This window comes from Lactuca sativa, chromosome 1, assembly GCF_002870075.4.
Source record: "Lactuca sativa cultivar Salinas chromosome 1, Lsat_Salinas_v11, whole genome shotgun sequence".
In the NCBI taxonomy this organism is placed as follows: domain Eukaryota; kingdom Viridiplantae; phylum Streptophyta; class Magnoliopsida; order Asterales; family Asteraceae; genus Lactuca; species Lactuca sativa.
This window is the reverse complement of record NC_056623.2, coordinates 36533004-36551004: the sequence shown is the minus strand read 5'-3', so window position 1 is coordinate 36551004 and position 18001 is coordinate 36533004. Positions and strand designations below refer to the sequence as shown.

Genomic DNA, 18001 nt, shown 5'->3' with positions numbered 1-18001 from the left:
GAAATTGTCATATGCAACACATATGCCTTTGTTGTTCTTTTCCCCCTTTGCTTCTATCACATATATATATATATATATATATATATATATATATATATATATATATATATATATATATATATATATATATGACATAGCATGATATTGTAACTATTGTTGAACTCACTAAGCGTCACCCGATTATCCCTCTCAGTGTTTAACTATTGCGGGTGATAAGCATTCAATATAGTTATGTACTGTTGGAAGATTTAGAGTAATTAATACTATTACTTTTGTACTTAGTGTTCATATATGTATATGAATTATAAATTCCTAGGTAGTTATGTAATATATAAAACTTTGTAAAAATCTTAATAGTTGGTTTGTATCCATGCTTCTTAATATTTAGACAATTAGTGTAAATTATATGTATGAATATGCATGTAGCATGTTTGGAGTAATATGGTAAAGTTTAGAGAAAGAGTTCTCTCACTTTGGGAAAAGTCCATTTGAGGAGTCGGGCCAGATTTAGAAAATTAGGTCATTAGTGGGCATTTAGTGGGCCATTAGTGGGCCATTAGTGGATTGTTGGAAATATTTAATAATTAGGCATTGGATATGGTCCAAACCAGATCAGGGGTAAAATGGTCATTTTACCCTAAGAAGGATTATTTGATTTAGACTAAGTGTTATTGCTAATGATAGTCTGGGAGTTGCTGGAGCAGCCGATAGAGATTCCTTACCGAGAGATTCAACAGCCAGCTTTGTGAGGTGAGTTTTCCTCCAGTAGGAATGGGTCTAAGGCACCAATGTCGGCTTGTTTATATATGTTATAGAATGCTAGGTTTAGGTCCGATGTCGGGGCTAGCCCGATGTAGATTGTATGTTTCCAGACTTTGGTCCGATGTCGGGGCAACCCCGAGGAATGTTTAGCTTATATGTTATGTTTATATGCTCCAGGCTACGGTCCGATGCCGGGGCAAGCCCGAGGAATGTTATATGTTATGTTACTAGGTGTGAGACCCATGTATTACATGGGTTTATTTAAAAAAAATTAAATATAAAATTTTAACAATTTGAAAACTTTAAATTTATAAGAAAAATAAGAAATTTTTTAAATTATTAAAATTAATGAGACTTTAATGCATTAGATACATTACATATATAAACCATTTTCTAATAAATACCTTACATATATATTACCTTATATATTAAATTTGGATTTTAATTTAATAAAATCAAAAATACAATAAAATGACAAGTGGAAAATAGAAAATTTTAAAATTTCTAGAAAATGCCATGTGTCCAAATGAATGAGAAGAGGACATATGGCAAAGTCATTTTTATTTATTAGGGTAGATGTGTTTATGTTATATGCTTGTTGATATGTTATATATATCCCAGACTTCAGTTCGATGTCGGGCATGAGCCGATGTAGTGGGCAAGGCCCAATGTATGTTATTATGTGATTATGTGTATGGTATGTCGTAGTTTGGTGACACTCACTAAGCTTCGTGCTTACAATTTTCAGTTTTGGTTTCAGGTACTTCTGCTAGTAAGGGGAAGACCTCGGGATGACTCAATGACACACACCACATCTTTTAGCCTGGGAGGATTCGCTCTGATGTTTTGACATATTGAAAAATGTTAAGATATTTTTGAGATACATGGTTTATGAATTTCTGATACTTATGGTTTTTATTAATAAATTAAAATGAAAATTTTGGACTGTATTTTTGGGATGTTTCAAGTTGGTATCAGAGCCTTGGTTTGAGGGTTTCGGGCACAATCTCGGGTGTGTCTGAACTCAAACTAAGGAATTGGTATGAAGTTTTTTAAAAGAAAATCATTTTAAAAAGAATTTTGAAAAGGATTCTGAAAAGAGAAAAAGAACTTTGAAAAGAGAAAAGGGTGTGGTGCATGCAATTAGTCGAGCTCAAGTAAGTACTCACAAATTACCCATACAAGTTTATGTTATGATATGTTAATGAGAATTGCATGCTAGATTAGGGCTAAGGGTTTAGGAAGGATGCATTATGTGCCTGTTATATGTGTATCAGCTTTATGAACAACATGCTAGTACATATTAGTCAGTGATATGATGGCATGATTAGGATATGTTTGATTATGTTTACTCAATGCTTGAATGTTGCTTGCTTTTTTGCTTTTAGGATTTCTAGTTATCTTTTACTAACTAGTAAACGAATATATTACATTACATATTGGAAGGACTAAATAATTTCAGAAGGTTAGGTCTAGCTCTATTTCGCAGCTCTTGTTTGAGTCCAACCGTTGTAGGGTAGGATCTCTCATTCGAAGAATTATCTAGTCTTAGTGATATGTAATGGTATTTGTGAGATAGTTAGGGGGAGATAGAAGGGACTTCTTAGCAGTAGAAGAGACTTGGTGGAGTCAAGGCAGTTCTTGTGGAAAGTACAGATAGATGTCGAATGTAGTATGGGCCCGTAATACTGAAAACAGAGGATCCGTACTCAAATCAAGGAAGGCTGGGATGAATCCATGAAACTTGTAGTGTGTAAGATCCCTTGATTGATGATATGTATACTGACGTTTGCTATGGTGTATTTTTAGTATGGTGACGCTACGCAATAGGCCAATCGGCAGTTCAGGTACCGGTGAGGGTTCAGGCTCAAGCTCTGGAGCCGAAAAGCTCGACGAGCAGATGAGAGCGTTCATTTCTTCTGAGGTCATGCATAGTATTTTAGACCAGATTCATGTGATCTTCGGTACGATCAAGGAGGGTATTCTTGAGCTTTTGGATGAGAGGCTGAGTGTCTTCCGCATCGAGATGGCGGCCATGATGTGGTCACGCATACTGACATTCAGGGAGTTTAGGGCTTGTGGAGCTCCTGCTTACCGTGGGGCTCGGTATCCCATTGCTAGCAGCAGATGGTTAGCTGATTTCACCAACGCTTTTCGTACGAGTCGATGTCCCGAGGGGGAAAAGGTCCGAATTGCTTCCTATTTTCTGAAGGACAGGGCACGTGGCTGGTGGGAGGAGGTCAAACAAGCCATTGGAGATGACGCAGTTCTAGATGCGATGACCTGGGGTGATTTTTCGACTAGGTTCAGGTCCAAGTTTGCACCTGTGATCGAGGTGCAATAGCTTTCTAGGGAGGTCCAGCATCTTCAGCAGACGATTGAGACGGTGATTGAGATCACCATGATGTTCATGGAGAGGCCCCTTCTCGTACTGCAGTACGTGGCAGACGAGGAAATGAAAAAGGCTCGATGTCATGAGATGTTGCGGTGTGATATCCACCAGTTTAAGAGCTACTCTAGCTGCAAGACGCTGGAGGACATGATTTCTAATGCAATATATATATATATATATATATATATATATATATATATATATATATATATATATATATATATATATATATATATATATATATATATATACAGTGCAATCAGAGGAGACACAAATGGTCCCACTGCCCAAGTTTAGCAGTAGTAGGGCAGGTGGCAGCAACCACTCCTGCTACTTTGAGGATTACAGACGACTGTTAGGGCCGGGCAGAGGCGCCTGTGGCTCGGAGTAGGGCCTTTCAATTGACAGCGGAGGAGGCACGAGCAGCTCCTGATGTGGTGACGGCTATGTATATTTTCCTTATCTTTTTATTTTTATTGATTATTGTTTATGTTTCTTTGTTTCATTATAGGTTCGTTCCTTGTGAATGATATATTTGTTGGATTAAGTGTCTAAGTTCATAACTATTTCTGGGATGTACTTGACCGGGTTGGCATGGTCCATTTGGGTTGCATGGCATTGCAACACTTGGATAGACTAAATGAGAGAAAGGACACATAAGCTTTAATAATATATTATAAGTTAAAATATATTAATAATATTATTCAATTAATATTGATCAAGAATTAATTTGGTGATCAAAAGGAGACTAATTAAATATATAGGGTTGATTGTGTAAATCATCCACTCTTTTATAGTGGGCTAATGATCTATAGTTTATTGAATTTGGCTAAAACCCATAAGGTGTTCCATGGATAATCCATGGAGGTGTATAAACCCATGGATCGTGGAATATGAAAAGCCATGTCAATTAGGGTTTACATGTTGTAACCCTACTTGTGACACAACTATAAAAGGACCCCATGGCTAGCAAAATTGGACTACTATGTGTAGAACAAGAGGGATAGTCGATTTTGAGTGTGTGTTCTTCTCTCAAAGTTATTCCAAGAGTTGTGGTGTTGTGTGAAACATTTGAGGCCTCACACTTGAGGTGCTAGGCTCAAAAGGTTCTCAAGGAATCCAAGCAACAAGAATGGTATGTTCTCATACCAGCTTTTATGTTTCAAAGTTCCCCATGTCATCCTAGTTAGGTTAAGAACCTTGGAAAATCAAATTTGCATGTATCTTACTAAAACATAGATCCAAGGTTTCTAGGGTTGCATGTACACCATAGGACTGTTAGAATGCTCAAAACCCTTCAGTAGTATCAAAGCCTAGGCTTGTTTTCTTGATACTTGATGCAAATTGTTGAAAAAACTCAAGATTTATACATTCTGCTGAGTGAAATCGCCGAGTCCATGGGGGGACTCGACGAGTCCATGTGTTATTTCATCCTACTTGTCGAGTAGGTTCTTGGACTCGACGAGTAGGAGGCCCTGAATGCAGATTTTCGAGTTTTGCTACTGGAAATGGACTAGAAATATTACCCTAAACTGTTTTGGTCTTATAAAACTTGTTTTAGATGGTGCAATGGTTATGCTAATCCATTTACAATGGCTATTATCAAAATTTCAAGTTTTATATGTGCCTTTATGACTCTTGAAATTGTCAATATGAATGTTCTTGATCTTATAAGTGTAGTAGATCACAAAAATTATTTTGTTTGTTTAATTATTGATCTTGATGTGTTTTAATGGAATCCATAATTTGTCCTCAAGTTAAGGATTAACAAAAGTCTTTCTTTTAAAGTCCATTAATGAACACATAGGTTACATATAATGAAGAGTCTCTCATTTTAATAAACCATTAACTCATCAGTTATGAAAGTTGAAAAGTTTTGAAAGTTACAAAACTTGCCCTCAAGTTTTGGAACATGTAAAGTCACCTTAAAAACTTTAGTTCCAACCCCTAGAATTTTAAAAGTTAAAATTCAACCCTTATACTTTATAATATTATAAGTTAATAATATATATATATATATATATATATATATATATATATATATATATATATATATATATATATATATATAAGATCAAGTTGTTTTACCGTTAGTAAGCCTCATTCACGAAGCTGGTCTATAAGGGGGGTATAAGGTTGCTGCCTATAAAATGGAAGCTTAACGGGTGTCCACTCTCACCCACCGCTTCCTTGACTGGTGGAGGGTCGTTAGCCGAACGGGTAGGACAATGACTTTAGTCCTCATTAAAAGTATGATGGTTATAAAGTAACTAAATGTTTTTATAAATTCCCAATCTTAGTTACTTTAGGAAAATGTGAATATGGTGCTAACCCATGAAATTACACTTTTCACTTTGCTTAAGTCGTTAGTGGAGCGTGTGTGGTTAACCGGCACACTAACCTGGACATAATAAGGTAGGCAAAGGGTGGCTTAAGGTTTATCATAGATCGGTGGAGTGCATATGGTTAACCGGCACATCGGTTAGGTGATAAACATTAAGAGTAACAAGTAATTTGCATGGTTAATTCGCACCTTGTTCTATGATCCTCGGCATCCCAGTCACAAAACATGAAGGGCACATTCGAGATTGAAACATGCCATTGAAAAGTTCAATGAATCTCAAAAGAATCTAGGAGTTTCAAAACCAATTAAAACCTAATAATACATTTCATTTTTCATGGTGGAAATTGGTGAATCGTCATTCACCTACCTTCAAATATTTTATAGCTTGGATTACGGCATCCCATTTCTAATTTATAAAATATTGTGTTGGGTCCTAGCCTTAATATTACATTTGGTTGTCTTATTAAGGACTATCTTTATATCTAATCTAAACTTGTCCTTCCTTCTTTTCAGATGTCTTCCAACAATGTTGCTTCTGGCTCAAACCCTACCAGCTCCTTCACTCTCATGAACCTTTATGGGAGAGTCATCTTTGATGGATCCAACTTCAATGATTGGATCAGGAACATCAAGATGGTCACTAGGTATGAGGACAAGGAATATGTTCTCGACAAGGAGCTTAAGGATCTTGATGAGTCTACCACTACTCCCGAGGAGATCGTTGAATTTAGGGCACATGACAGAGATCCCACTAAAGTGGCATGTATCATGTTGGCCACGGTGACAGCCGAGCTCCAAAAGTCCTATGAGGACTATTACCATTTTGAGATGCACCAGGACTTGAGGGACCACTACCATCAAAGTGCTCATCAAGAGAGGTATGAAATCATCTCCTCCATGATAACAACCCGAATGAAGAATGGTGAGCCCATCACAGGCCACATGTAGAAAATGCAAATATTCGTGGACCGTTTGTTGAAATTGAATGTGAACTTTCCCGAGGAGTTGGAAATTGCCATCATTTTGTACTCCTTACCTTCTTGTTATGATCAATTCTGAATGACATATCACATGAACAAGGAGGAAGTTACACTCAACAAAATTCAAGGACTTTTGAAGACTACCGAAAGTGGTCTTAAAAGTAAATCGGTTGTTACCACTCTTACTCCTACCACGGCCCCTGTCTTGGAAATCAGGCAAGGCAAAGGGAAGAAGAGGAAGAGCCCTTTGAAGGGTACCAAGGGATAGTCCCTTGATGGCTCCTCTTCAAGTAGAACCAAAATAGGTTTTGTCACTCCTTCTGCCAACCCTAAAGAGGCTAAATGCTTCTATTTCCATTAAAAGTCACACTAGAACTGAAACTGCCCAATGTACCTGCAAGATGTTAAGGAGGGGAAAGTAAAACCCAACCATGCAGGTATTTACACTATATTGTCTAATAACTCACCCCATTCTAATTCTTGGGTCCTTGATACTGGTTGTGGTATTCACATATGTTCTGATTTGCAAGGACTCAGAAGAAGTGAGAATGTGGAGCATGGGAAGATAAACTTAATCATGGGGAATAGGAAAGCTTCATCTGTCACCAAGATTGGAGTTTATTCTTTGTTGCTAAGTAGTGGGTTAACATTAGATTTGAATAAATGTTGTTACTCATCTGAAATGGCGAGAAATATTATTTCCTTTCATGGTTTGTACAAATAAGGGTTTACCTTTTCGTTTGATAATGAATGTGGTGGTATTAATGCTTTCTTTAATAATGTTCTTTATTTCAAAGCATTACCTTGTGATGGTGTGTATGAAACTGTGTCCGTTGTTGATAACCTAGGAAATAATGTATTGTGTATTAATTCTTCCACTAACTTGAATAAAGCATCATTATGGCATTGTCGTCTTGGACATGTAAGTAAAAAACGGATAGGCCAACTCCAAAAGGATGGAGTCTTGGAGTCATTTGACCTAAAGTCGGATGATAGTTGTGAATCTTTTTTACTTGGGAAAATGACAAAGTCACCCTTCACTGGTACTTGTGCTAGGTGTGAGGGTTTGTTGGACTTCATACATACTGATGTGTGTGGACCCTTCAGAACCTCCACAACGGATGCTAACCGCTTCTATGTGACTTTTACTGATGATTATAGTAGATATGGATATGTCTACTTAATCAAGCATAAGTCAGAAACCTTTGAAAAGTTCGAGGAGTTTAAACAGGAAATGGAGAATCAGTTGCGCAGGAACATTAAGATGCTTCGATCCGATCGAGGAGGAGAGTATCTTAGTACATAGTTCCTTGACTATCTTAAGGAATGTGGGATTGTCTCCTAATTTACACCTCCCAGAATACCACAACTTAATGGTGTGACTGAGAGGCGTAATCGAACCTTGCTGGACATGGTTTGTTCCATGATGAGTCGAGCTTCGTTACCAATCTCATTTTGGGGGTATGCCTTAAAGACTGCCATCCATATCCTTAATCTAGTCCCTACAAAGAAGGTTTCCAAAACACCTCACGAGATGTGGACTGGAAAAGTTCCCAATCTGGACCACATCAATATTTGGGGTTGCGAGGCTTTTGTGAGGCGCGAGACTCACGATAAGATCGAACCTCAAAGTGAGAGGTGTATTTTCTTCGGCTACCCACAAAAATCCTTTGGTTATCTCTTCTGCATACCCAATGATAATGTGGTATTTGTAGCAATGAGAGGGGGTCCAGAGAGAGAGAGAGAGAGAGAGAGAGAGAGAGAGTTTATAAGCCAATGAAACAGTGGGAGACAAATTGACCTTGAAGAGATTCACGAGTCAAGTGGTGAAGGAACCTCAAACCCTAGCAATCAACATGAGGAGGAAACTCTTGTTGATCCGACTGATGATTCTGTACCTCTGAGACGTTCCACGAGAGTTAGGAATGCACCTAAGCATTACTATGGTTTCCATATTACTGTGGAAGGTGATACACTTATCAGTGATAGCACACTGGTAAGTCTGGATGAACCTAACAGCTACACGGAAGCCATGGGAGACCCTGAGGCTGCTAAATGGAAAGAGGCTATTGACAGCGAGATACAGTCCATGTATGACAATCATGTTTGGAACTTGGTTGACAATGTACCAGGTCGCAAGACAGTCGGGTGCAAATGGATCTTCAAGAAGAAGACCGACATGGATGGTAATGTACACACTTATAAGGCACTATTGGTTGAAAATGAATTTTCTTAAACTCCGGGAGTTGATGATGATGAGACTTTTTCATCAGTATACAAGATTAAGTCTATTAGGGTTATGTTAGCCATTGCTACATTTCATGATTATGAACTATGGCAAATGGATGTAAAAACCGCTTTCCTTAATGGAAGGTTAGCTGAGGATGTTTACATGAGTCAGCCAAAGGGTTTTGTCAGTACATAGTACCCTAATAGAGTGTGTAAGCTTGAGAAATCCATCTATGGATTTAAACAAGCACCTTGTAGATGGAATCTTTATTTCGATAAGAAAGTCAAAGAGTTTGGCTTTTTGAGGAGCGAAGATGAATCTTATGTATATGTCAAGGCTAGTGGGAGTATAGTTAGCTTTTTGGTACTGTATGTGGATGACATACTACTCATAGGAAATGACATCCCAACTTTGCAAGAAGTGAAGTCCTGGCTTGGGAAGTGTTTCGCTATGAAGGACCTTGGTGAAGCTGCCTATATCCTAGGGATATGGATTTTGAGAGACAGGAGTAAAAGACTAATTGGACTTAGTCAGAGTACCTACTTGGATAAGGTGTTGAATAGGTTCAACATGTAGAATTCCAAGAAAGGAGAGTTACTGATCCATAGTAATGCCAGATTGAGTAAGACTCAGAGCCCGAGTATAGAGGCTTAGATAGCAAAGATGAGTCAAGTACCGTATGCTTCCACTGTAGGCTCGATCATGTATGCTATGACTTGTACTCATCCTGATGTGGCCTTTGCATTGAGCATGGTCAACAGATATCATGGGAACCCTGGCAAGGCTCATTGAACTTCGGTAAAGAACATTCTCAAGTACCTACGGAGGACTAAGGACTGTGTCGTTACCCTTGGTGGGAGTGATGACTTGAGAGTAGTAGGGTATAGAGATGCTAGCTTCTAGACTGATAAGGATAATTTCCGCTCTCAATCAGGCTGGGTCTTTACCTTAAACGGAGGATCAATTACTTGGAAAAGTTCCAAGCTGGAGACAGTGGATGATTCAACTTGTGAATTAGAGTATATAGTTGCAAGCGAGGCAGTAAAGGAGGCTATATGGCTAAAGAACTTTAGTGGAGACCTTAAAGTTGTACCAGCTATAAAGGAGCCTATGGAAATTTTCTTTGATAGTGAAAGTGCAGTTGCCTTAGCCAAGGAACCAAGGGATCACGGAAGATCCAGACACATCGACAGAAAATACCATTTCATTAGACATCGAAAAGAAGAAGGACTCCTGGTGGCAATGAGGGTATCATCCCTAGCATATCCCCTCACGAAGGGACTGGGTAGGGTTAAGCATCTTCAACATGCGAGGCGCATAGGTCTAAAGGATGATATTAGTTTTAGAAATTTGATAGATTTGAAATTTGTAAAGTGTACTTGACATTTGATGATAAATAAAAGTTGTTTATTTATAAGTAAAGTGCTGCTATCTTCTGTCAATCGTTTACTATCATTTTAATTTGCATGTTTTGACTTCCAGAATAATTATGTTATGGTATATCATATTATTCAAATTCTCCACAGTCGGTCATATGTTGGAAGTAGATATGAATTAAGACTGTCATGAAGTTGGCTTGTAGATGTCTAGGGTGTTGGACATAGCAAGAGTTGCTACAACACTTATGAGTACTCATAAGTTTTGTATGTTGGATTCAACCCACACTCACTTTTATCACTTCATTGAATTTATCTCGAGTGAACATGAGACGGTAATATCATATAAGTCTTCAAACCTAGAGATATGAGTTGTTGACTATGATTTGGTTATACATTGATTTCACTAAAACGCATTGGTAACTCGATGTAATAAAACGTGCATTTGGGTATGATTCAACAAGTAGTAGAACAAGCATATAAGTCGAATTTTATCTGTTCCTTCTTGGATTAGAAGCGATATTTAGGCCCCTCGATGATTTTTTGTTGACCTATGTACTGGGCCAGGTCAGAACTAAATTGATGTGTTCAATTAAGTTCTATGTCAAACAAGTCGGAAATCAGGAAACAACCTGTTGGACAATAAGTAAGACATTGTTCCATGTATTTGTCCGACTGATAACTAGAACAGAGGATTATATGATCACTTATCTTAAATAGCGTATCATTATCATCTCAGTTCCGCGAGACCTTGAAAGAGCTATGATTGTTGATCGGTTTCGGAAGTTATTCTAGCAGTTATAGTTATTAGACTTATCCAAGTGGGATAATGTTGGATTAGGTGTCTAAGTTCACAACTATTTCTGGGATGTACTTGACCCGGTTGGCATGGTCCATTTGGGTTGCATGGCATTGCAACACTTGGATAGACTAAATGAGAGAAAGGAAACTTAAGGTTTATTAATATATTATAAGTTCTAATATATTAATAATATTATTTAATTAGTATTGATCAAGAAGTAATTTAGAATTAATTTGGTGATCAAAAGGAGACTAATTAAATATATGTGGTTGATTGTGTTAATCCTCTATTATTTTATGGTGGGCTAATGATCCATGGTTTATTGAATTAGGCTAAAACCCATAAGGTGCTCGATGGATAGTCCATGGAGGTTATAAACCCATGGATCATGGAATTTGAAAAGCCATGTCAATTAGGGTTTACATGTTGTAACCCTACTTGTGACACAACTATAAAAGGACCCCATGGCTAGAAAAATCGGACTACTATGTGTAGAACAAGAGGGCTAGTTGATTTTGCGTGTGAGTGGACTTCTCTCAAAGTTATTCCAAGAGTTGTTGTGTTGTGTGAAACATTTGAGGCATCACACTTGAGGTGCTAGGCTCACAAGGTTCTCCAGGAATGCAAGCAACAAGAAAGGTATGTTCTCCTACCAGCTTTTATGTTTCAAAGTTCCCCATGCCATGCTAGTTAGGTTAAGAACCTTGGAAAATCAAATTTGCATGTATCTTAGTAAAACATAGATCCAAGGTTTCTAGGGTTACATGTACACCTTAGGAGTGTTCGAATGCTCAAAACCCTTTTGATGTGTGTAAAATGCACTAGTTTTAATCCTACTTTTAAATTATAAATTTAGCACACAAAGGCAGTGAACCTGTCTTTTAGTGGTATAGTTGGATAAGTAGAGTGTCGAACTCAGGGAACGGAAATTAAACTAACAACTAATTTTAACCAAGCAAGTAATAAAAGTAAAGGGTTTTTCTCTAGTTTTACAAGACTAGAAACTTAAACACACCACCTAACAAGTGATTAACTAAAAACTAAAACAAGTAAAAATTCACCAAATTTGATAAAGAGTTTCTGTTTAGGTCCAACCAATTCACTCCTATGGTTATTTGTGTAATAATGTGATAAATTAATTGTATTTGGTTAGCAACTATAGTGGTTAGATTCGTGTTCACTAATACTAACCCTTATACAATTAATCAATTCAAGCAGTGGCCAATTGTTTAAACTAATTAATTCCCTGGTTCAATTATTTGGATTAAATAAGATTTGTAATTGGTTAATCAAGTGGGTGTTTCAATTAACCTCTTGTTTGTTGGTTTCTCAAACAAGCTTACACATTTACCCATTCTCTTATTAATTCTAGTTTCATGTTCATTATTCCTAGACATATGATAAAGTGGTCACATAAACATATGAGGTTAACAACTAAGAGATGTTCATGCAGCTTAATTGTCTTCCAATTAACAGAAAATTGTTGTTGTTAATGCATAAGGTTCTTTAACAAACTTAATTTAATAAAATCACCAACAAACAATTAACAAAAGTAGTAATTAAACCATAGGAGTAATGTGGTTCTTCCTAAATAGAAACCATCCGAATTTTAGCTCATGATTACAAAGAAAACAAGCTCAAGAACAAATTTGATTAAGCTAAACAAAATTCAATCCTAAGATTAAGTGGAAAATATAACCTAATTCGCTTCCAAACTTTAAAGATCAAAGGTTAGGGTTCTTCAGGTCTTCAGGGGTTTATTCAATCGTAGCCCTATCTCCCAAGAAGCCAGAAAGTCCTCCAATTTGGATTAAGACCCCCATATTTATAGTTATCACAAAACAGGGGCTACTCGGCCAGTAGGTCGTGGACTCGCCGAGTACCAGGTGAAATCCGTGTACAGTAAGGATTTTTGACTTTTCTTCGGGAGCATTCTCATGGACTCGCCGAGTTTACGCGTGGACTCGCCGAGTATGTGTGTGGTTTTTCCTTTTTCTTCATTCTTTGGTCTCTAATCACTTCTCCTTATTCCTTTTTGCTTCCAAGCATGTCTTTAGACTGAAAACATAATTTAAGAATTATTAAATACCATTTGTCGACATTATGCACATAATTAGCTAAAAAATGAATAAAAATATATGCTAAACATATGGCTAATTATGCAAATATCAAAATACCTCACACTTGACTTTTGCTTGTCCCCAAGCAAAACTGAGTTTTAACACATTAGAATCACATAAGACAACTCCAATCGAACCCAGCCATTATTCCAATCAAACCCAGCCATTTGTGTCTAAAATTTTCCTAATAACCCCCATACTCTAAATACTCAGAATCCTCATAAACATTCGCCTACTTTTCCCGAACAATGCTCATTTTATGCATCCCTCCGAATCCATTCCCAGAAAACCTCTTAACCTCAAGGTGTTTTTGGTTTAGCAACCCAAACATACATAATCTAGATAATTACAATTTATGATACCATATTGGAGCTCATTGGAATTCTTCACTTCTTTGATCTTTAATCTTTAATTTCTTTGAATTCACCACCTTGTTGTTTGATTTTTGGTATCTTCAACTTTTTGAATTACTTCAGAATTTTTGATCTTTCACTTCATACTTTAACTTTGATGCTCCAAAAATTCTTCAAACTTTTCTTGTAATTCTCTCTTTTTTTTACATGTAACTCTCTGTTTTTCCACTCAAAACCCTACATGCTTAAGCAGGGGAGCTCAACTTCAACCTTTATTGGTTAACGATAATAATTTTCCTGGATACATTTCTAGTACACGATGCTAAACATATTGCATCCTTCGGGCTGAGCGAGGTCGTGTTTTTGTCCCATGATTTCACTAGAATAAGGGGGCCACAAATGCACTATAACGTATATAGGCTCAACTAAACATTTGAGTTTTCATGCAATCATCCACACAATTCTAACATGGAATCCTAATTACTTTTTACCAAAATTTTCTAAATTAAATCCTAAGTAACATTTTTGGTATGCCATAGTGCAAATTTTTTTTTTAAAATAGACCTAAATTATGATATGAGGATTCTAAATTTGCTAATATGTAACCAAACCCCTACCCCACACTTATTTCATGCAATGTCCCCATTGCATGGTATGCATGAAAATAAAAAAATGAAATATAGAGATAATTAGAACAAACTCCCTTGGGGTATCAGTCACGAAGGTGATTTTCTTCAGCTAAGCTCCATCTTTGAATGACTTTAGACATGGGAACAACTCTTCCATGTCTTGGGTGTCATGTCGCGTGTGGTAGACTTGCAAATGACTCAAAATGTGTAGGACAACGCACCTAGAAACCTTCAGGAATGACTCTTCACGAAAAAGTTGGATAAAACTACCACGAACGTGCCCAAAACAACTCTGGAATTCGAAAAATAATGATGGACTCGGCGAGTAAGTCGTGTACTCGGCGAGTATATTGCCAACTTGCAGTAATGTCGGGTAATTACCCATGTACTCGCCGAGTAGGATATGTGCACTCGGCGAGTAGGCACTGAGTTGAGAAAAAAAATTGTCATGCTCGTTACTTCTCGACTGAGGTGCTGGATTGGAGTAATTCAGTGACTCTCCTAATTACTTCAGTAATAATGCACTCTATCACTCCCAACTCTAACAGACTCAAACTTAATGGAAACACTTCGCACTCTCTTTTGAACATTCCTCACTTGAACCTTGACCCTTAAGACTTCTAAATGCATCCTAACCTTCCAATCCTGAAAAAAAAATGCAACCACAAGTAAAAGCAACCAAATAAAAGTCTAAAAACACAACCATCCAAGTTCAACAATAATCCAAAACCAAACACCATAGAAACAAATAAAAACACAAAACATCAAATCTTCAATCTTCCTCATCCATGTTCGCTCCTCCAGCACTGCTACCTCCTTCTTCATTGTACCTACGCATCTTTCATCCCAATTCATTATATAGGGATAACCGGGACCGGGTCTTGGGGCGATGTTCATTTGTTGCAAAAGATATTCGATTGACACGTTGTTGTAGTTAACTCCCCGCCCAATGTCATCCAAGTATCTTCGATATTCAACTTGGTTCCACCCGGCATTCTCATCTTCCACCGGAATAACCAGTGGGTCTTCTCGGGCCTTCTCGCTCCTTTGCCTCACCCGTCGCCCCGGCTCCTCGGGAATAACCGCCTTGTCCTCATGCAGAATGGCATAAGAATCTCCAAATTTTTCTACAATCTGTGCCCTCCGATATAAAGTAGTGTTGAAAGGAGGGGGAGAAATGACGGTTAGTGCCCTCGCCTATTGCAAATCCAAGATCCCGTATGATCGCGCGAGCCTAGTAACGAACATTCCTCCATTGATTTTGGAGGTCACCTTTTCTTTCACAGCCCCATCCGAGAGATATTTGGCCAAGCAGTAAGGAAGGTTGCAAAAGACATCGGGAGTAATGATGCTCCAAAGGTAAAAGATATCAAGTGTCGGGACCTTGTCATCGTCCTTCCGCATGTTGATTGTGCTAGCAATGAAGCGGTGGATGAGACGATGAATTGGTGAGCGGATGTGGCCTTCCTGTGCGGAAGATGGAATGTATACCCGGTTGGCAATGGTGTTCCACCAGGTGGAAGCAACAACCTCTTCAGGGAGGTCTTTATGGCACTGATCCAAAAAGGTTTCAAAATCTTCATTTAACATAGCACTTTGATTGTAGATGCCAATTCTCCATGCTAGCTCCGCCATGCTGCACTGTCGCAGCTCCCCACCAAGTGAAAATGAGATAACATTGGAATTATAATACTCACTACCACCCCGGAATGAGATGGTAACGAAGAATTCCCAGCACAACTCCGTAAAAACCGGCTCCTGAATCTTGAACAATTGTAGCCATCCATCACAAATGATGGTAAAATCCCCCACATCGCACGACTTTACCAAGTAAGGTGTTAGTTCTTCCTCCAGCCCAATCTTCCCCAACCAATCCTAGTTTATAGCATTGGGAAGGTGGATCTACTTCTACTTTAGAGCTTCCAATCTGTTTTTAGCATGGTTCTGTGAGGATTTAGAAGTTATTTGGCGAAAAGAAAGCCACGAGATGTCTCCTTGGCTTCCCCCTCATGAAGTTTGGCCTCTTCTGGACATGGTTCCTGCAAAATAACATTAAGAAAGCGTAAAAAAAACAACACCCAATGATTAAAATTAAACAACACAGATCTGTCAAGGCCTCTACTCGCCGAGTTCAAGAACTACTCAGCGAGTAGGAAGAACATCAGGACTGATTTTTCTCGGACCCATATGGGTTAATTATAACACCCAATTTTGCATAGGGGTTTGTTGTACTAAGTCCAATAAACACTAATCCAAAAGAAATTTTGTCTAAAACCTCCTAATTCATAGTAAAATCAAAACCCTAGAAATTGACGAAACCCCCAAATCCGAGTTTTGGACAAAAATAAGGGCTAAGAAGTGATAAAGCTTTAACCTTTAACAAGTATTGGGAGTAAAGATCTTACCTTTATGCTTGAAAGATGACAATTCAACAAAGATTGAAGAAATGGCTTGAGAGTAGATATGCACGGCGAGTATGAGGGTAATGTTTAGAATGAGTGAAAACCCTTATTTACAGATTATAAACTACCTGTGTAAATTTTCTACTTACCGAGTAGAAGAGTGCTACTCGCCGAGTAGATCCGCGTATTTGCGATTTTCTGAGTTTATAAAGATGTACTCGCCGAGTATATGTGGAAACTCGGCGAGTAAGTCTTGCAGATTGAAAAAAAACATTTTTTTTTGATTTTTAAACCACCCCCACACTCTAAGCATTGCTTGCTCTCAAGCAATCATTTAAAACAGGTTTTCAGAGGAAGAATGAAAATAAAACATTACCTAAGAAATTAAAAAGAAAATAAAGGGAAAAGAAATGCAAACTCTAAACTCGGGTTGCCTCCCAGAAGCACTTCTTTTTAAGGAGTCATTAGCTGGACTCCTTCCATGCTACGTTTCTGCCATTCCCTCCAGCAACATCCCTTCTTCTATGTCTTCATTCCTTGGGACTCCTTCATATCTTTTTACTTTATGTCCATTGACCTTGAATGGGGTACCATCTTTTGATAATAACTCTATAGCACCATGTGGAAACACCTTCTTCACTAAAAAAGGACCATCCCATCTTGACTTGAGTTTGCCCGGAAAAAGTTTCAGTCTTGAATTAAAAAGTAACACCTTTTTCCCTTCATGAAACTCTTTATTACCCTTGATCCTCTTCTCATGCCAACTTTTGGTTTTCTCTTTATAGATTAAAGAACTAGTGTAAGCATCGTTTCTAAGTTCCTTAAGAGCATTCATTTGCATCAATCGGTTGTTCTTGAGCTCCGCTATGTTGAAGTTGCACATTTTTAAAGCCCAAAAAGCTTTATGCTCGATTTCCACCGGTAAATGACATTGCTTTCCATAAACTAGCCTATATGGTGTAGTACAATTAGTGTTTTGAAAGCTGTTCGGAAGGCCCAAAGTGCATCATCTAGCTTGTCCAACCACTCTTTCTGATTGCTCCCCACCGATCTCTCCAAGATTCTCTTCAAGGCTCTATTAGTCACTTTGGTTTGCCCACTCGTTTGTGGATGGTAAGATGTAGAGAATTTATGAGTTACCCCATATCTCCTCAACACCTTTTCTAGTTGATCATTGGCAAAATGAGTTCCCCAGTCACTTATAAGAGCTATTGAAACTCCAAATCTTGAAAATAACTTCTTCAAAAATCGCACCACTACCCGAGCATCATTAGTTGGTAATGCTTGTGCCTCCGCCCATTTGGATACATAATCCACCGCCACTAATATGTATTTGTTGCCTTTTGACATGGGAAATGGTCCCATGAAATCGATCCCCCAAACATCAAATACCTCGCACACTTGAATACTTTGTTGTGGCATTTCATTTCGGGATGAAATGTTTCCCGTTCTTTGGCATGCATCACATTCTTTGACAAATTGGGCTGCATTGGGCCAATAAAACCCAATGTCAAAGATCTTTTTAGTAGTGTAGTGTGCTCCATGATGTCCACCGGTGGGCCTGCTATGACAATGCTCTATGATTTGTCGACTTTCATGTCCGAACACACA

At 38.0% G+C, this 18001-nt stretch overlaps 1 protein-coding gene across 1 annotated transcript; it reads right to left on the bottom strand.

The window, feature by feature from the left end:
* Positions 1-15949: 15949 nt before the first annotated feature.
* LOC128127084 (uncharacterized) lies at positions 15950-17273 on the bottom strand. The gene is made up of 2 exons (XM_052765429.1): positions 16953-17273; positions 15950-16027 (listed from the first exon to the last, which is right to left on the bottom strand). The coding sequence occupies exons 1-2, from the start codon at positions 17271-17273 to the stop codon at positions 15950-15952; spliced, it is 399 nt and encodes a 132-aa protein (XP_052621389.1).
* Positions 17274-18001: the final 728 nt, after the last annotated feature.

Excerpts from the sequence above, each read along its gene's own strand:
- LOC128127084 (XM_052765429.1), bottom strand. The coding sequence starts at position 17,273 with ATGTGCAACTTCAACATAGCGGAGCTCAAGAACAACCGATTGATGCAA. Across the intron at positions 16,028-16,952 it reads TCAAGGTCAATGGACATAAA|GAACCATGTCCAGAAGAGGC; the intron begins GTAAAAAGATAT and ends GTTATTTTGCAG.